Source organism: Anguilla anguilla, chromosome 1, assembly GCF_013347855.1.
Source record: "Anguilla anguilla isolate fAngAng1 chromosome 1, fAngAng1.pri, whole genome shotgun sequence".
Taxonomy (NCBI): domain Eukaryota; kingdom Metazoa; phylum Chordata; class Actinopteri; order Anguilliformes; family Anguillidae; genus Anguilla; species Anguilla anguilla.
Genome location: NC_049201.1, coordinates 74,334,163 through 74,354,630, shown reverse-complemented (window position 1 = coordinate 74,354,630; position 20,468 = coordinate 74,334,163). Strand labels below are relative to the sequence as shown.

General features: G+C 41.2%; 2 protein-coding genes across 3 annotated transcripts; both read left to right on the top strand.

Moving 5' to 3' along the window:
- The first annotated feature begins 554 nt into the window (after positions 1 to 554).
- Positions 555 to 17,025, top strand: si:ch211-261d7.6 (zinc finger protein 184). 2 transcript variants are annotated; one of them, XM_035421744.1, is made up of 3 exons: positions 555 to 572; positions 1,073 to 1,484; positions 6,158 to 13,222. In XM_035421744.1, the coding sequence occupies exons 2-3, from the start codon at positions 1,133 to 1,135 to the stop codon at positions 10,498 to 10,500; spliced, it is 4,695 nt and encodes a 1,564-aa protein (XP_035277635.1). In that variant the 5' UTR covers positions 555 to 572; positions 1,073 to 1,132; the 3' UTR covers positions 10,501 to 13,222. The 2 variants fall into 2 exon arrangements, with proteins under 2 accessions (XP_035277635.1, XP_035277644.1); XM_035421753.1 differs by lacking the exons at positions 555 to 572; positions 6,158 to 13,222 and adding an exon at positions 13,396 to 17,025 and having other exon boundaries at positions 657 to 1,484.
- A 731-nt stretch (positions 17,026 to 17,756) lies between these two features.
- On the top strand, positions 17,757 to 20,187 carry LOC118229751 (trypsin-2-like). The gene is made up of 5 exons (XM_035422066.1): positions 17,757 to 17,859; positions 18,318 to 18,483; positions 18,947 to 19,206; positions 19,477 to 19,613; positions 19,940 to 20,187. Exons 1-5 carry the CDS (start codon positions 17,820 to 17,822, stop codon positions 20,087 to 20,089), a joined length of 753 nt encoding a protein of 250 aa, XP_035277957.1. The 5' UTR covers positions 17,757 to 17,819; the 3' UTR covers positions 20,090 to 20,187.
- Positions 20,188 to 20,468: the final 281 nt, after the last annotated feature.

Genomic DNA, 20,468 nt, shown 5'->3' with positions numbered 1-20,468 from the left:
CAAATTGCCAATTTTGATTACTGAAGACTAAGACAAACGTGGGTCTATTGTTCAAAATTGTTTTCGATACTTTTTAAAGTAACTTCACGCCTGTTTGCTTCCATTTGCTCATTTGGACAACTACCCATGGAATTGGGATCCCTTCAAAATGTAGGCCTATTCTTTTCCATAAAACCTTGTTAGCTGTGTGTGTGTATGCATGCATATCGCTTTATGGGTACTATAAAGCATAAAATCGGTTTGTCAGTATAGTAATTTCAGTGTCGACGAATTCCTCGTGCTACGCGATAGGCAGAGTTGACGTGTAAACTCAGGGTGGGGAGGATCATAATGCCTTCGCCCATGCAAAATAAAAGGGTTTGTATATGCGATCATAAATAATAGGAAAGCAGTAATCCAAGGTCAGTAAATACAAGGTCACATAAGGCTGTAGGCTACATTTATGTCAACGGGGTATAGTTTGAGAAATTATTAACATCTGTGACTATAAAAGCTTTTGAGGGGAAGGCGGGATATCCTGTTGGTGGGGGGCATCGCGATATTTGAGATGACCGTAGGCTACATCCAAACATGTAACATTGATTTAATTTTTTTATTTTATTATTTTACAAAAGCGAGTTCGCTTTTAGCGAATCACGTAGCTAGGGCTATCTAGATGGCTACTAGGCCTAAAAAAGATAATTCAGTGAGCTTCTGTACTGGAGAAGTAATGCACAGGCTATTTATCATATTGTTCTTGTGACCAATACCCAGAACGAACTAGCAAGCCGATGCTAATTACACCTACGTCAAAATATATTGAAATTCACAATTTAAGAAAAAAAGCCTTTATATTTTTGTTGAAAATGTCATAATCTTTAGAAAAGTATCTTATATTTAACTCTGTCGGCTTCTATAAATCTGTTTTGTCAACTGAATTCTCCTGAAACCAATTTACTAATCTAGTTTATGTTTTTGACTCCGTTTTAACACATAATGCGCAGCCATATTTCGCTACGCAGGAAGTTGTCAGTAGTATTGTTGCGTAATTTCCTTGGGCCAGACAGCCGCGTTTTCTCTGTTGCTTTTGTAGGCTAGTCTGGTGTGTACAGAAGAAAGTCGAGTGCTGCGCGCAGAAACAAGGTGAGCCATCATGGCTGCTGTTTACACGGTAAACGGAGGTCGTATTGAGACAAACGTAGAAGAATTATCCGTTGAAAACAAGCAGCCGGGTGTCAAGAAGACCGTTGTCTCCCCACTACCCATGAATTCCAAAATTATTAAAGTGGAACAGTCAAGCGAGGACGAAGATTCAAGCAACGCCGAACCAACACCAACCAAGCGTCGCCCCGAAACTGCAGTGATGGACGCTGCCCCAGCCATAGCAATCAAAGAAGAACGCATCGAGGAAGACGAATATGTCCAAATAAAGTTAGTCGATGTCGACGAGAGTTTGGAGAGAACCCCAAACAAGGAGTCTAACAGAGACAATGAAAGTGTAGACGGTGAGTGACTTCACGAATCTTTACTCTAAAAAATGTTAACCAGTTGAAGCATATACTGACAGGGCACCATAGCATAAGCTACTGCTAGCCTAGCGCTAAATGTTGAAGGAAGTCTCAAATGTGATTTTGTTGTATTTTCATGATTTATTTGCAATTGTTTGTATCCAGTTTAGAGCACGTTTGGAAGTCGTTTAAATTTTACGCATCTGGAAAAGCTTACCACAAAACTTTGCGTGGTAACGTTGTTTATGGCCAGTGAGCTATTTTGCTAGTGAGCGACACGTTTTTGCTTGGCTAGCTTGGTGTCCATCATCGATAAAGTATAGCTAAAAACGCAACTCCGCGATTAAATTAAAACTAGTACTTTTTCTTATACCAATCTGGTATGCCTGCTGTATAGTTGTGTGTGTGTAAAATATAACGCTGGCAACTATTTTTATTGAATTTTTTACGTGCAAAACGAGCAACATAGCATGTCTTGGATGTTTTTTCTTTTGTGCCGTTCTCGCGAGGATATGAAGGGCTCACGTTTTAGGCGCGTTTTGTTCGATCGGCGATTTTTCGTTCGATCTGTGGCTTAAAATGGTGAACGTTGATTTGATGTTGCCACTTGGAAGAAACGAAAGGTGGCTGAAATTGTGCTCTTTAATACGACAAAAGTGCAGTAAAAAAAGTTTGTATATATGAGTTTGAAAAATATATTTACAATTATACTTTTGGTATTTTGCCTATAATTGATTTTTCTCTCTTGCTGGCTCGTTAATTACAGATACCTTGTAATATAAATTGTGGTTAGCTAAAGGGTTGTAACTTAAAATTTAGATAAGAATTTCATATTAAACCGTGCTGTTAATGCAAAATTATTACATAATATCGTAAAATGATTTTTTAAAAATCGACTACTGAATCATCCTGAGTGTGAAAAGGAACCCAAGAAATGCCCTTTTTACACTAGATTGGCAAGTGTTACTGTACATTTGAATGAGTTAAGTGATTGGTTCATGTATGATGCATGAGCTGGGACCACCAAATAAACATATAATGCATTAGGGGAGGGCATATATACATATATATATATATATATATATATATATATATATATATATATATATATATATATATATATATATATATATATACTTATACTTATACTTGAATTCAACTTCATTGTCCTCCCCTAACCCATCAAAACTTATAAAGTAAATAGGGCTGATATTGTATAGATTTAAATGTATTACAGAATACATGTCCTTCCTTGAATGCCTGAAAAGCAGAGGAAAATTTATTGATTAACTGGTGCTTTGTCTTCCCATAGCTTTTATTGTATTTGGAGTCTGATTGGTAATGTTTAAAATATTTCATATTGTCTGGGCCCATAACAACTGTTTTTATGTTTGCATACTGAAGCCTTTATGAAAATGGTTCAAATGAATTTCACGGTCTTAGCCTAAATAAAGTTGTTCGTTTGAAACTCTTGCATGAATAGAGGCCAGCAATTTCTGTTGGAATTGTTACATCTAGTAGGTCTGCATTGACGCGCGAGGCGAGGACCGAGTCAGCCCAAGCCTGACGTCTTAAAGGCCCGAATCAAGCCAGCCCATTTTCAAGCCAAATTATAAGATGAGCTCGATCACTGAAATAATAGGCCAACCCCATACAGTGCAGTAGAATAATGCACTGTTTTCCACAGGAAAGCTGCTAGCGAAGGTGCTTGCGATCGATCACGGAATTGGGTGGGTGTTGGGTGGAGGCGGAACGACATGGTGACCATATGTTGGATTTCAAAAGAAGAGAGCAGGGATGGGCGGGCATTATGAACATAACAAACATTTTAGGATATGTCGCAGACCGTCCTCTTTTCCTGAATTGAAATGGAATTGCCCCAACATCGCTACTTGTGATCTTTGAGTAACACAGAATTCTTAAATTCAGCCCTCTGCTGGCTTTTTAGCCATCTACAATAAAACTCAGCCGGCTACTTTGTTAGCACAGTAAAGTTTTAAGAGCAACATTCTTTTCTTTTCTTTTTAAGGTTTGTATTCACCATACCGCTCTGGCACTGTGTCTTAGGGAGTAACCGGATATTCTGTTAATCACCCCCTCGCGATATGGGCTACACTCACCCTGGCTCAGCCAAGATACTTGCAAGTTAATGAAATGTACCCACCCTGAAGTGACGTTCGCTCCCTGAAACTCCGGTTTTGAACTCTCATCGCTCTTTCCATCGGCATCGTTTCCCCTAGGATTTTTTTCTTTCCAGCCACAGAACATGGGTTTCGCAAGTGTTCCCAAGGTTATGGCGCAACTCTGCTGTGTTGCACGCGCACACGAACGGTTGATTCTTGGAACAGTACTACAGCACAGCTCCACAGCTGATTCACCAATGTTCATGTCAACATCGCATTCATACGTATTATATAGCTGGTCATTTTTCGCTCGTACGTGTTTATCATTTGTTACCGATGAGCTGGGGTTATGAGGAACACCACTCGTAACAGACTCTCATAATGCCCCCCCCCTCCCGAAACAACTAACAGTGACCAAAGATGTTACATATTACAAGTGAACTTGAACGCGAAAGTAAATAAGCACAACCATTTATGCAAATTTCATGCCTTCATACGTATGAAAAATATGGAAAAAGATTAATGTTCTGCTGATAGTAGTGTCAAGGAAATTACCGGATAATATTGGCCACAGTTTTACTCGTTTGTTTCAACAAAGTTATTTTGTGCTAATGGGCTCGTTTGAGTCTAAGCATAGTTAAAATAAATTCTAGCAGTGCCATAATTTCAGCAGTGGTGCTGTGCAACTGGTGCCTCTGTGTAGGGAAGCCACTGCCTGTCAAACCTTCAAAAATTTGTTTTTGAGTTGTCGTTGTAGGCTGCATTTGATGAGAGAGAGGGGTGCTAGTTTGGCTAACTTTAGGGGTGATTAGTCGATGAGAAATTTAGCCTATAAGTTGTCATGTGTTTCTTTACCTTCACTGTGTGCATGATAAAGCTTTAAAAATGAAAGCTCTAGCCATAAACTATATTGATAGTAGAGGTCTACATCTCAAGGCCTGAGCTAGGTTCCATGTCTGTACGGCCTGACCCTAACCAGCACAACAAACTCTAGCCATATTTTCACCAAATAAAAAAAGATAAAGTAAATGCAGTGTTTCCTGCTGGAAAACAACTAGTGACGATGCTTGTGATCTTGGAACCGGAGGGAGCAACGTTTCCACCAGCTATTAGCTATTTACAACAGTGGTGGAAAGCTTCTGCGGCTCAACTAGCAAACTAAAATGACTGTATTTGAGCTTTCACGCTTTTCTCCTTTTCTTTCAGTTGTGTTTGCATAAACTATGTAAAATAGCGGAATAATTTATATTTTAATGTCAGTAATGATCAGAACCAGATAGCCAGCTAGCTTTAGTCTTTATAAAGCTAGTTTTTTTACGTAGCAAAATGCGTCTGTAGGGGCTGTGGTCATAAAGAAATGCATGACAAAATGGTTAGGGAAATGAATCATAAGTACTTATCTGTCACAGGAGTCTTCAGTAATGTTGAATGGTTGTAAGAGATTGCACTTTGTTTTTGTGCATACAGTATGTGTTGAATTACATGAGTTTTATACACCCTTACAGTTGTAAGAGATTACACTTCGTTTTTGTGCATACAGTAGGCCTATGTGTTGAATTAATATTATTTAAAAAGCATTTAAAGCACTTATTTTAACAGAAGATGTAGCCTCTGTATTCTATATTGCAGTCACAGACTGTCTGTTTTGTAATGCTATGTCACTTTTATAACTCATCTAAAAAAAGATGAGAACTAAAATATTTCCAGCTATTTCTGTGATGTGCAGTATGGTTATTAGCATATGAAGTGATTACATATGACTCTTTCCTCATTAGGAAGCAGTATTAAAAAAATTTTTTTCCTTGACTTGCAATTTTTGCCAATTCCCGCAATTTTACCTCAAAAAAATCACACACCTTCGCAAATTGCATCGCAATTTTTGAGAAAAACAACTGCAAAATCAATCATTTTTGATCACAAGAATCACAAAAAAACTCCCCGAAATCCTGGAGGGACTATGTATTAAACAGGGACAGTGTACAACATGAGAGATTACACCAGAGTTTGCAGTCAAAGGCTAATATGAATCTGTAATCCTACCGCAAGTGTAATCTTAGTTAAATGTTAGTGTAGATGTTCTTGACATGAGAGATGGGCAACTGCATTCCAGAAACCTTTGAATTTAGCTTCAATATAGAAGAGAATAAAGCAGGGATACTCTGATCTGACCCTCGGGGCCAGTAGTACGGTTGGTTTTCATTCCTTCAATCTTTTCAGCACACTATTGTTACAATTTTGTTTAACTTTAAAATAGGTTACTGTCACAATGTGAATTTGTATGTATTTTGCATTCAGTTAAAATGTTTGTTTCTGTTTTTGTTTTGTTTTTGTAACCCAGCATTTAAAAATCTGTACCACTAAATGGAAATAAATTGTTCTCACATAAACATGTCGATGTTATTTTGTTTAGGGGGGTTGGAAACTATTATATATTTGTTTTTAATTCTGCATTTATGGCTTTGTTATCATTTTGTTTTTTTCTTTTTTTTCCTCTTTTTTGAGAGCAGGAGTGGCCCTGACCTCCCATTTTCCCCTTTCTATTTTTAGGGGATTGGCTTTTCCGCTGTGTGGATTGCGGTGAAGCCTTTGGTCAGAGGGAGGCCTACCTGGAGCACCAACGTGAACATGTCCACGATGGCCCTATAGTCTGCCTGGACTCGGATGCGCAGTGGGATGATCTGCTGGTCTCTGAGGATGGGGGCCGCCGAACATTGTGCTGCGCCATTTGTGGCCGAAAGTTCTCCAGTTCAAGGGGCTTTTTCACTCACCAACTTAAGCACCGCAACCAAGCCCTCAAACAGGAACCGGGGGCCGAAGTAGCAGTGCCAAAGCAACGTCTTTTTGAATGCGAATACTGTGGCAAAACCTACTCCTCAATCGGCCTCTGCCTCAACCATCAACGTTCACACAAACAGGCCTCCAAGTCTGTTTTCCACCAGTTGGCTCACCTCAAAAAAAAGTCATTTCAGTGCCCTACTTGTGGCCGCTCTTACTCCCGTGCTTCAGCTCTTGACGCTCACCGTCGTTGCCATGAAGTCAAACTGATCAAGTCCCGCAACAGTGGTGCAGAGAAACCTCTTTCCACTCCTGAGCCTGTGGTTGAAAACGGAGACGTGGCAATCGTGGAAGACAAAAAGCACAAACTGCTCTATGAGTGTCGCGAGTGTGGACGAGCGTTCAGCACCACCACTGGCTTGAGTACACACCAGCGCTTCACCTCGCATTCCAAATGCTTGGAAGTAAAGCTGAAGGAAGACGCGAAGAAGTCATTTAGTTGTTCCGAATGTGACAAGAGCTTTCTGACAAGTACTGCTCTTGCCATCCATCAGCGTTGGCATATCAGGCGGGCCAAAATCGGCAACAGTGGACAATCTTTTTCGTGTGAGGAATGCGGGAAGATCTTCACCTCTCTTACCTTTTACGAAAAGCACCAGCGGGTAGTGCACAGTGGAGAGACACCAGCGAAGTCCTTTTTGCATCAGGTATGCCAGCTGAAGAAGAAGGCATTTGAGTGTCAAGACTGTGGGCGCCGTTTTTCAAGGGCCACGGCTCTTCAGTCCCATCAACTTTGCCATACTGATGTTTTTGGCAATGCCACTGAGAAGGCGGCCACGCAGAAACCAGTCACCACCCCAACATCTTTGTCTCCACCACAGAAATTGTACTTGTGTGACAAGGTAAAGCCTGAAAGCTTTGCTATTGGAGCCCTGGTCTATTCCCAGGAAACCCCTCAAGCTAATCAGGTTAGCGAAGACCTTGGCTATAATGAAGCTGATGACCACGCAGTAGTGGATGAGAATGAAATTGATGATTTAATTGTGGAAGTTGTAAGCATAAGTGGATCAGATGACTCCTTCAGAGAACATGAGCCAGAGCCAGAGCCAGTGTCTGAGTCAAAAACTGAACCTGAGATGGAGTGTGATTCACACCAGGAAGCAAAGAAAGGAAAGGTTCCCCTGAGCCTTTTGGATGAGGCACCTCTTCCTTTGAAATCAAAGGCAGGTGCTGATCTAGAAATGGACTATGAGGCAAAACAAGTTGAGAGTGAGAGAAACCCACCACAAAAGACAAGCTTTGATTGCCCAGAGTGTGGTCGGAGGTTCTCCAGTGCTAGTGCTATACGCTGTCACAGGTTGTGGCATAGAGGACCAATGGGACGGGCTGCAAGTATCAAAACATGGAAGCGGAATGCTCCCACACAGGCTTATTTGGAAAATGGTCTTTACAAATGCAATGAGTGCGGCAAGGAGAGTACCACACTTAACTCGCATTACAACCACATGAGGCAGCATGAAGATCCAAAACCTTATAAATCTTTGTCATACCAACTCGCAGGGCTGCAGAAGAAGAACTTCAAATGTGAAGTGTGTGGATTGCGGTTCTCTCGAGCATCTGCTTTGCAGTCTCACCAGCAGCACCATGCAAAGCAAGTGAGAATAGAAAGAACACACAAGTGTGCACATTGTGAGAAGTCATACTCTAGTTATGGTGCTCTTTACAACCACCGCAAAGCTTGCCATTCTGTTGAGGACAAAAGCGATACAGCAGTCAGCATTAAGAAGGAAGTGTTCAATCCTAGGAAGACACTGCTTGGTCCGAAGGTTTACCACTGTGAGCAGTGTGGGAAGGGTTTTTGGTCATTTGGCGCATTCTCTCAGCACAAGCAAAATCAACATTGCACAGAAGTCAAGGAAAACAATGACACATCTGAACCACTTACCTCTGTAAATGGCCACACCCGTTCCATTAGTAAGAGGGCTACCTGCCCCATTTGTCGCAAGAGGTTTCGTCATAGAGGGATTTTGGCTTGTCACATGAAGCGACATCGCTCTATGCCACAAATGAACCACACGTGTAAGGTATGTGGTAAGTCCTATCGCATGCTTACCTGTTTCCTCAAGCACCAACAGGTGCATGACTCTGAAGGCATCCCACCCCCGGTGAAGTCTTTTGAACAACAAATAGAGCAGCTGGAAAAGAATACATACAGCTGCCCAGATTGTGGAAAAAGATTCTCCCGTGCTATGGCCCTCCAGTTCCATATGAGGAGCCATGGCTATGAGACTGGATACCCATTTTCCTCATTGTCAAATTCTGATGCTCAAGTATTCAAGTGTTCCTTTTGTCCTGCTCTTTTCTCTGTTAACACGGAATTGCAAGATCACCTCAGCAAAAAACACAGTGGTTGCCTCAGTGAGGTCACAGACCAAACCAGTGAGCTTGCACAGGGTGTATCCAACGACTCATTAAAGTCTGTTTCTGATGCTCCAAACAGGTCCTTAGATTGTGGGAAATACCAATGCAAAGAGTGTGGGAGAAGGTTCTCTGTCATTGGAGCTCTGAATTTCCATAAGAGAATTCATCGTAAGAGTCAGACTGCTGTAGACGTTTCGAGCTCCCCAGTCTCCGTAGTTCAGGAGACTAAATGTAAAGAGGAGGGCAGTGAAAGTAAAGGTCTGTACATTTGTCCAGAATGTGGCAGGAGCTTTGGCACCAACTCGGCTCTGGGGACGCACAGACGGTGGCACACTGATAAGAAGTTTGCAAGCACTTTATCAACTGATACGTCTACCTCCAGGAAGGACAAGACTGTGAATGAGGGGCCTTATCGCTGCAACATATGCAGGAAAGGATTCTTCTACTATTGTGTTCTTCGACGACACCAAATGCATCACCCAGAATCTGAAGCCCAGACACAGCCTGCGTCTTCACTTGAGTCCACTCAGGTGTCCAGAAGCAATCCTTCAAGCAAGATATCCTGTCCAAAATGTGAGAGAAGTTTCCCCCGTGCCTCCATCTTGGCTACACACTACCAGACTCACCATGCCAATGTCTCTGACTGTGACCAGTGTAACCTGAGCTTCTCTTCAGAGAATGATATGCTGAAGCATCGTTCCCAGGTTCATTCTGGTGAAGAATGTGCCCAACTTGGGGAACCAGTCTCAGAGAAGCCAGCATCTGCAACCTCAAAGAAGGTTAAGCTAAAGCTTCACGGTTGCCCTGACTGTGGTAAACGTTTCTACAAGGTTAGAGGATTACGGGCACATCGATGGCAGATGCATCGCAAAAGCCGAAAGACTGCGAGCTCTAAAACGGCATCCAAGTCCTTCGTTTGCACTGGATGTGAGAAGCGATACAGTTCTCAGGGGGCACTCTATAATCACAGGAAAGTCTGTGTAGTGACCGAGAGGAAATTGAAATCTGTTGAGGCGGAGGTGCAGGACCCCGTACCACCACCTAAACTCCCTGAACACACGTATAAATGGCTCTTTAAATGTCATAAGTGTGGCAAAGCTTTCCCCAGTCTTGAAAGACTAGAGGCTCATAAAGACATAGCCAAAAGCCGGCCATTTTGTTGTGCGCTGTGCTGCCGTGGCTATTGGACGGAGACGCAGCTCCAACAGCATCTTGTCTGGCATGATGAGGTCCGTCGACGCCTTCCAGCTGACCTACGATATAGGCTCAGCACATTTTCAGCACCCACTGAGGTCGGTCCTAAATCTGAGGACTGTGTCACCCAGTATACCCAAGATCAGACTAATGCAGCCACCACTGGTACTCCGTCACGTGTGCATTACAAGTGCCCGCACTGTGAAGAGACGTTTCTAAATTTCCTTGCCCTACAGCAGCACCAGACCGTACACAGCATGGATGACCCCTACCGCTGTTCTTTGTGTCCCCGAACCTTTAGCCAGATCCATGAGCTCATTGATCATCACCAGGAATGTATGAGTGAGAAAAAAGAGCGGAATGAGAATGGAGGGGACTCGATCTTGGTAGATCGAGCAAGAGACGGCGATGGCCTGACTTGCATTGACTGTGGAATCACATTTACTCGAGAGGTGGAGCTTCACCAGCACTACATTGCGCATGCTAGTGGTCAATACTGACTTATTTGTGTGACTTGAACCTGGAACCTAGCATGCAAACTCTCAGAATACACCTTTTTGGAAACTGCAGTGAGGGTGTGGTCTGGGTACATTCAGTTATTTAACCTGAGGAAGTCTTAACACTGACTTTCCACTGGGGAATTTGTGTGTGCTTGAGCATTAGTTCTCATTAAACTCTAACCGCACTGTGGCCCAAGCAATGTCTCACTTGTTTATGTATTTTCATAATTTTTGCCAGAGAAAGTTGATCTAGAGACTTGCTAGCAATTGACTGATTCTGGCACACAACAAATCATGGCAGTGGTGGGAAATTTTTTTCTAACAAGTATGCAACGATGCAAAATAGGGCGGATGTTCTTGAATCTTAAATACCTTCTTCAGGTCATAGTAAAATAACCTTTTCTCTTTTCTCAGGCTCTCTTTTGAACTGGACTTATGCCTAAATCCAATTGCTAAAACAAACGTTTATGTATGTATACAGGTGCCCTCCAGAAAGTTAGCTGCAAATCTTTATTCCTAATATTTTTTAAGTATTAAAAAATAGTTTAAACCTTTGTCTTTATTAATATGAAACTGGTGCTCCATATTTTTTGTTTGTAAATGGTCATAAACCTGCATTAAGTAGACATGTTTCTGTTAAGCACACAATTCTGAAAATGTAATTCTATTGTAAAGGACATGAGCGAGGGAGAGGAGTCTTGTGGTTGAGACTCACTACACTACCTGTCTTTAAAAAGAGCTCATTAAAATTGGATGCACTTCTTTATTTTACAGTTTGTAATTTAAATCTTGACAGGAAGCAAGGAGATCTGTGCAGAGAAAGGTACTAGTGTTTACAAAGGGTGTGTTGTAGGTGGTTATTTGGGTCGGAGTGCAATGATCTTTTAGCAAGTATTCAGTTTGCCCATCACATCTGGATTTACAGTGATCTGCGCACTAAGTGTCGTCTTCAAGCCCATTGTTACTAGCATGACATCATGGATCAGCCCTTCATGTGGTTATGGCTGACAATTCACTCTTGGTTTGATTATGAATACTGGTTATACCTTTTCTGTGTACACTTAATTGAAAACTGATATTACTAAGTGGTATTGTATGCATTTTTCTATAACAGAAACTTGAAAGTTATCAGTAAATGTAATACCAAAGTTCATAGTACATTTGAATCTGATTTTGCGTATATTATGTTGTATTGTGTGAATAGCTTAAACATTTAGCAATTTGTGGTCTAAAAATAAAGTAGTTTAGATCCTAAAAATAAAATTCTTAAACTATGTCCTCTGTCCCAACTTTTGACTACACCCTTGCAGGTGTTTAAAAAACTTCTTTTTATGTGTGCGTTCCATAATTTACTGCTAATGTTTGTTTTTTTAGTTTTGATTTCATTTTATTTTAGTGGTTTTCATTTTCTTTTCTTTTCTGTCACATAATTGAAGTTTCTTTTAAAGTATGTTCAGTCTGTATATACCTTAGAATTATTTATACAAGCACAGCCAAGAATGTAGTCTTCAAAATCAGGAAGTATTTAATTCTAAATATGTAGATGTTCTGGTTGAAAATTTGTGCTTTTAAATATATGTCTAAACCATTTTCCAGTCTGATCTTCTTATGATAGTCAACTTTATATATTTCTAGAAGGTGGCATATAGTTGCAAGCCTTTTTTCTCCAATTGAGCATAAAATCTATGTTATGAAAGGTACCATTACAGTGGTTAGTTAGTCCTGGTCCTTAAGAATTCCATGTCTGAATAGTCATACAGCCAGAACTTAAAGGCTGCCGTATTTTTGTTTGTCTTGGTGTTGATTGGTAACTGAATACAGGGCCTCTGCAAAATTATAAATGTGATGTTTAAGGGTTTACGCATTTTTCTAGTAGAATATCTAGGACTATTTACAAGTTGAGTGCAAAAAAAGGGGTGTACAACTTTTAATACTAGTTCCATAACTAGGGACAGGGATATACTTATGGTTTTCACTTTTTCTGTCAATGACAGATCATAGGAGTTGCCTTGCCGAATGTAAATGACAAATGGTCATGTTACTGCCACTGTAGCCCATACAGCCACAGTTGTTATTTTACAATTATGACAAACCCAAAATAGGAACAAATGTAAACCGTGATCAAGAGGTTGTCTGTGTGGTGAATGACTGTGCTGGCTGTTGTCGGTCCGGACACAGCTGTGTTAGCCAGTCCTCCATTTTGTTTTTGTTTCAGATCTTCACACTGGCACCGAAAACTGTAGACCTATGTAATTCTACCTATTCATATTCTGCACTGTAAATGTTTATTGATCTTTGCAATCTGGTTTAGATGATTCAGTAAATATTGGGATGATAATGGATGATACAGTAAACACAACATGTTCCTTCAGATAGGGGCACACAGTAGAGTTTCATTAATGCCTGTAAAATGTTGGACACTGTAGTAGGTATCAATGTCTACACAGAATTGTTTACAGATAAGATGTTCTGTTTACATTTGGAACAAGCTTCTGAAAGTGTATTGGCAATTCCCTCCACAGCATTCTGAAATTAAAGTAAATGTGGCAAACTACTTGTTTATGCGTGGTAGCTAAGGCAGGTAGGACAAGTTTCGTATACACATTTCTGAAAACTTTGTAACATTTGAAGCTATGTTTTAGCCCTTAGTTACATTTGCTTTGCAATGAAAGCCCACTTACGGGTTGTGTTTGGATCCCTAAATAAACATTCTTAACTTGAATGTGTGTTTGGTTGTTTTTGTTTAGTATTTTTTGCCCTGAAAAGGTTGATTACATTATATTCCACAGCAGTGCTCTTCTTAACCATAAGAAATGTTTTAAACGAGGAATGCTCCTGAGTTATCGGGTCCTATTGGTCTGTTTTCATTTTGCTTTCTTTTTCCTCCTCCTTTAGTGAAGCTGCGTAGCATGAGATGCCAGGATTGTGGACAACAGTTCATCCGCTGGGAGGCCTTCAAGATCCACCTCCGTCAGCATGAACACGAGGAAGAGGAGCAAAAGATAAAGAAGTTAAAGAAAAAGCCACCAAATCAGGAAGGAAAGAAAATGAAAAAGGCAGGAGCTGGGCTTGACAGAGATAACAAGGGTGAAGGTGGTGATGATGATGTCAACGACGACGAGACCTGGTTTTCCAGTGGCTGGGAGCTTAATCCCTCTGAAGTGTTCAAGGTTCGTCCCCGAGTCGCTATGCTCTCGGAAGAGGAAAGGCCCGTCTATGGCCCCTCACACAAAGTCTATGCCTGCTCTGTTTGTGGTAAGGTTTATTCTTACCTGGAGTCCTTTAAAAATCATCAGAAGATGCATCTTGAGAAATTGCCACCGCCTGAGCTCTTCACCTGCCCTGAGTGTGGCAGAACATTCCAACGCCAAGCCAATTTGATAGTCCATTTGAAGACGCACAACAAACCGATTGTCCCTGAAAATTACAAATGTGACCAGTGCAACAAGATCTTTAATTCCCAGCAGACCTGGATGGCCCACAAGGTTATTCATACGAGGAAGCCATACTGGTGCCTTTCCTGTGCAAAGGGGTTCAAGGAGGCGAAAGGACTTGACCGGCACTTGCTGGGACATGACCTCAAACGTCATAAGTGTGACCTTTGCCCCAAGGCCTTCCGTGTGCCTGCTGAGCTGCGCTATCACCGCAACACCCACACTGGTGCTAAGCCCTACGTGTGCCAGATGTGCAAGAAGACCTTCTCTCAGCTAGGCAACCTGATCACCCACCGTAAAAAGCATGTGGGTGTCTACAAGGAAGGTAGCGAGACCCCTATTGGGGGAAAGCCACAGAGTGGAAACCGAAGAGTAACCGAACTGAAAAAGCTGATTGTCATGGCAATGGATGATGTGGATATGGCTGAGGAAGAGGAGAGTACGGAGCCGGAGGAGGAAGTGGTGGAAAGGGAGGAATCTGAAGCGGAGTTTGAGGAAGAAGAGGTGGAGGAAGCGGAAGCCGAAGTGGTTGAGAAGGAAGAGGGGGCACTGAAGTGCTTTGAATGTGGCAGCTGGTTTAGTCAAGAGTCTGAGTTACACCTGCATTATATGAAACATGCCAGTGGTCAACTGTGAGAAGATTGAGTAGTGATGGTCATGAAACCAGTATGATGGCACCACATGCAAAAGCCCCATGTTGTGAGGTCATTTCTCAAGAGCTTCTCCCAGCCATGCTGTAGAAATAGGTTTAGCATCATGGGTGAACTTTTAGATCCATCTTTTGGATCTTTAGATCCAAAGTCTGTGTAGCTCAGTTTGTTCTACTAGTGAGAAATTGGTTACCTTTTGCACAAAAGAGGTCATGTATAAGGGCAGAATGATTTAAAGCAGTGGTAACCAACCCTATTCCCGGAGATCTACCATCCTGTAGGTTTTCATTCCAAGCCTAACGAAATGCTTCATTCAACAGCGAGAGATCTCATTGAGCTGCTAATTTGTAGAATCAGGTGTGCCAAATTAGGGTGTAATGAAAACCTGCAGGATGGCAGGTCACTAGGAATGAGATTGGTTACCACTGATTTAAAGGCTCCCATGAACCCTAAAGCTGCTACTACTTGTGTCATTGATGAATGTCCTACAACTGTGTGCATAAAGGAGACTCCAAGTTGACCTCTGCCATCCTTGTCCTGCAGAGCCTTAAGATCTAGGTTTTTACCTTAAAATTGGCAACCATTTCCGTTGTGAGGTGAGTTACTTGTTCTGCTCTGAGGTGAATTTCAACTGTTATAATTGATGTATTAAATTGAGAGTAATTGTGAACCAGCGCCCATGCTGCATTTCTGGAGCAGTGTGGCAGACATTTTTTGATTTTTCTTACTTTTTTTTCTCATTACTCTAATGAGGGTGCTGGTTGTTGTGTTCAGAAGCTTCAAGGCAAAAAATGTTTGGTGACCTAAACTTCAGAAACTGGCATTCTATTTACTGCTATTGTCCCAATTTTTTTGAACAAATCTTGAACAAAACACTTCATCTGTGTGATGGATTTTTCTCATGTACTTGACAGTTCTACAATATTGAGTCTAAAAAGTTTACAGTTTTATATTTTCCTGTGTTCCTCGCTGAAATATATAAATTTTATTCTGTATTCCTTAATAGTTATTGTGATAATTTGTGTCTGTTTGGATGGGCTTTTCTTAACGTGAGATGTTGCAGTAATGGGGTAGTGCTGAGAATTTGTGAATTAGATTGGGGGGGAGGGTAAATGACAAGTTGAAAGACTGGGTGAATGGGTGATTTGTTTAAATGTTGTGAATCTGAGCTGGACACATCAATCTCACTCCCTTCTTGCACTCCCCTGCAAAGGACCATCTTCCAACTCATTGTGGTCCTTATATCATGAGATGAGTAGGGTGCCTTATTTCTAATGGATTCACATTTTGCCTTATATTAGAGTGGAGTCCATCCATAAATTGAAAATTTGAAACTGTATTTTTAAAGTTTTCTCTGCCCAAAAAAGGGATTGTACTCTTATTAAGAGCCCCAATTGCAGTGGATGCTTTTGTAATTGATATTTGTTCTTTTCAAACTTTTGCAAACTGGGAAAACAAAAGTGTAGAAAATGTGTGCATATAGAACAAAAGTGGATATGGAGGGCTGTATCAGTTACTGGATTTTATGACTTCAGTATTTGCGGGGCCCAGTCATATGCATGATCTGCCATTTTAGCTGCATTTACTGATAAGTTCATTAATCACAGCTGAACTCTGTGTGTCACTACACTGACCCTCCAGAAATGGTCTTGCCCACCACTGATGTAGAATGTCCTGATCTTGGAATTGGAATTGCATACCAGACAAAATTCCAGCTTACTTTAATAAAATATGATTTCCATTTTGTGTGAATGAAAAAAAGAAGTTGGTTCTGTTCTTTTCAGCTTCCACTGGATGGTTGTGCCCTTAATGTAATGGCATTTGAAGAATGGAGATACCTCACTAAGTAGAATTAAAGTGGTGATGGGATTAATTCTCTGAAACACTGGTGTTCTCAAAATATTGCTTATTTACACGGGTATATAATGGGAGAAAGGTGCATTTGGAATGCTAAGTTCACCAAAAGTCTTGAAAAAGTTGCATGATCATGATTTCGAAAAGCATGTAGACTAATTTTTACTGTGCCTTTTTTACTGACTACTACTGAATTACTATTATTGCCATTATTTTCTCTATACTGTTTGTTATACTAATTTTCTATTTTTCATGTATCTGTTTTTCCCCTCCAATCGTCCATCTTTTACTTGCAATGTCATTGTTACAAGGGGCAAACAACTAGTTTGCTCACAAAAACATGCAGGTTTTTTGGTTTATTTTTTTGATACCACAGTACCATATGATGCTGCATTTACTGGATTTCATTTCCAACCCTTGAATGTGAATCGGTTATGTGTATTAGCTACTTTGTAATGCTACCTCCATTTAACATTTTTTTTGTTAAGCAACACTAATATTGTAGTACCTTACTTTCCTAGACTTTACTTGTATCCACACAAATATGAAAATGACAAAATTGCAATAAATAAAAACTTTTGACATCATGTGAAGTCTTGTGTTTTATTAAAGTTTTGATTAGAGATGGTGTATCTGAAGCATGGAATGTGGCTGAATGTTATGGTTCATGGATTTATATTGTGCACATTCAATGAGAGGAATCTCTCTGGAGTTTTATGTAGTGCTCATACACTACATGGCCAAAAGTATGTGGATGCCTGTCATCTGACATCTCATCCAAAATTTTGGGCATTAATATTGTTGGTCCACCCTTTGTTGCTATAACAACCTCCACTCTTCTGGGAAGGCTTTATTGTAGATGTTGGAGGTGGAAGGGTAGATAAATTGCACTATAGGCCAAAGGTATTGGGCTACCTGTGGTTTAAAAAAAACTTAGAATAGATATGATTTAACTCAAATTTAATTACCAGTCCACCTCCCTCCTACCCCTCCACCTCCCACAAAATGATTGTATAAACTTCCAATAATTCATTTAATTGTAATTAAAGCCAAAGGAGGCTATTTTGAGGAAAGTTGTAGTGCTTCTTGCCTCAAGCAAAGAGTGTGTGCGCATTACCTTGGCACTGTAGCAGGTCATGGAAGAACTGGATAAGAACAGTTTATACAGCTGGAATATTTCACAACAAGCTTTATCATTTGGCTATGTTCTCTGTCCAACAGTCTGATATGTTCTATGTATAGGCGTTTCCACTCATCCAATCCAATTCACAGTGTATGGTTCTGGTCCCCAACTGCTGGCCCCATGTCGATATGCGTGTGCATATATGCACCTGTTTTAATGCTGCTCTGCTACATTTGCGGACTGCACTTCTGAGCAGAGATGAGGACCGTTTTATTAGCCTTGCTGATTGTGGCAGCTGGTGAGTTAACCACACTGAGGAGACAGTCATGCTTTTTAATGGGTATTATATGTTGCTTTCAAAGTGAAATGTGTTAAACTTAGAGCGGCAGTGTCGACATGGAGGACTCCAGTTTGAGTCGTTTTCGGGAGCGATGGTGCCACTGAGGTTGTCTTAGATTGAGCTCCCTTTCTTTGGTGCTACAGTGTAGTACAATGGGCACATTAAGGTCACAGGTTCAAAATGTAATGTAATGATTCCCTGGTAGAACACTGCCGTTGTACCCTTGAACAAGGTACTCAACCTGCATTGCTTCAGTATATATCCAGCTGTATGATTGGATGCGATGTAAATGTGTAAAAAAAAAAAAATTTGTTCAAGTTGCTCTGGATGAGAGCTTCTGCTAAATACCTGCAATGTTTTTAAAAATAAATTGAACCGAATCGGCGCTGTTGAACATGGCGGCTGTTGTGCGGCAGTGTGGAGCGCAGAGGCGGAGGACGATAAGATCATCGGCGGTTACGAATGCCCCCGGCACTCCCAGCCGTGGCAGGTGTACCTCACCTACGACGACGGGGTTCGCTGGTGCGGCGCCTCCCTCATCAACGAGTGGTGGGCAGTGTCTGCAGCCCACTGCTACATTCCGTGAGTGCCTGTCACGCGCACCAGTTCTGACTTCTGTCAAAGAGTTTCTGAATACGTTGTGTTTTCCAATAGGGGCTTTGATACCAAATTATGAAGTTCTTTATTTACTATATATTTTTAAGCAATGCACCGTGATTGTTTGCTGACGTGTGGCTGCAGGCATGTAGATCATGCTGCACACAATGTTAATCTGAGGTATGGTATCACTAGTTATGTAATGCATACCACTTATTTCAGGTTCTTCACCTTTATCTGCAGCAACTAATATGCAATGACCCTACCCTAACATTTTTTCCCAAGGAGTACGTGTTCCTAAGTTGAAAAATTTAGGAGCACACTAATGCATCCCAATTAGCTCCTAAATTATTTTTCCCAGGTAGCACATCAGTTTTCAGAAGCAAGTTGGGAGCACAGTAGAGCCCTGATATGTGCGGGTGCCTCTTGATTTAAACTTCTCCCCCAGACCTCCTCGATTGGCGATCCATCTTGGGGAGCATGACATATACAGCGAGGAGGGGACGGAACAGAGGATCTGGGCCGACAAGGTCATTCCTCACCCTGGCTACAGCATGAGTAACCAAGACAATGACTTCATGCTCATCAAACTGAAACGGCCTGCCACCTTCAATCATTATGTGCAGCCTGTTCCCCTAGCAACTAGCTGTGCCCAGGCTGGTGACTACTGCCTTGTGTCTGGCTGGGGAAACATGATCAACACCGGAGGTGAGCGGGTTTGTGGGGAAGGGAAGGTGCATCAGTGGGTCGTGCTATGGTGGAAATTTCCATTAATGTCATACTTAATTATGAAAAATTCACTGTTGAGCTCCAGAACCACGCACACAGTACATTTTCAGGTTGAACAACAGGTTGTCAACTGGTTAAATTATTATTTTATTTTTTTGGCTTGAACACGCTATTGAAACAGGTAAGTATTGTGTCTATGAGTCTTGCACTGGCGATGTGACATGATGCCGTGTCGCTTTTGCCTTCCAGTTAACTATGCATCAGTGTTGCAGTGCCTGGACCTGCCTATCCTATCTGACTCACAGTGTAGAAACGCCTACAGCGGCCTGATTACTGATAACATGTTCTGCGCTGGATACCTAGAAGGAGGCAAAGACTCTTGCCAGGTTTGTTTGTGTGCATTCTGATACCTTCCATGGATTCAAGCGTCGATTTGATTTTTGGTGTCCTTCCGTGCTTGGGTCTAAACTTCTCTTTGATCCTGGGATACTTTCATTCTGAGAATTTTAACATAGCCTTTCTATACATTTGGACATCAAGGGTGAACATTAAATTGCTTTATTCTTTAACTTAATCCCATTTATGTGCTTAGGTGAGACAATCCACTCTTATTTATGTCTGCATTTCTTTCTAATATTTCCTGTGCTTCTTCTCTGTACAGTTATATACTCCTCTCTGTCTCTTACTCTCTGTATCTCTCCCTCTCTGTCAGGGTGACTCTGGGGGACCTGTAGTGTGTAACGGTGAGCTGCAGGGTGTTGTGTCCTGGGGATTCGGCTGTGCAGAGAGTGGCTACCCTGGGGTTTATGCCAAAGTCTGCCGTTATAATGACTGGGTCAACAAAATCATGGCAAGCAACTGAGACTGGAAGACGAGACTCATTCCCATACATTGAAATTAGCAAGAGGACAATCTTGGACAAACAAGCTGTCACATATTTAATAAATGTCTGAAATGACACTTGCTCTCCATGTTCCTTCGTAATGCGTTGCCCTGTGCTGTTTCTGTGGTACATTATTGATGGTTTTCTTTTTACTTTTGTCCTCATTCTACTGTCTTAAATAGCAGTATTTTCTCTAGAAGTACAAATACAATTATCCAATTGTGAAGGTGTGCTGTCCTATGTGAAGCCAGCAATTGTGTACAGAAACCAAGAATGTTTTACATAATAACAATATTAAGGTACAAATGTCATTGGTTTTACGTTTTTTAAATATTTCATGTATCCATTTTCCTAATTT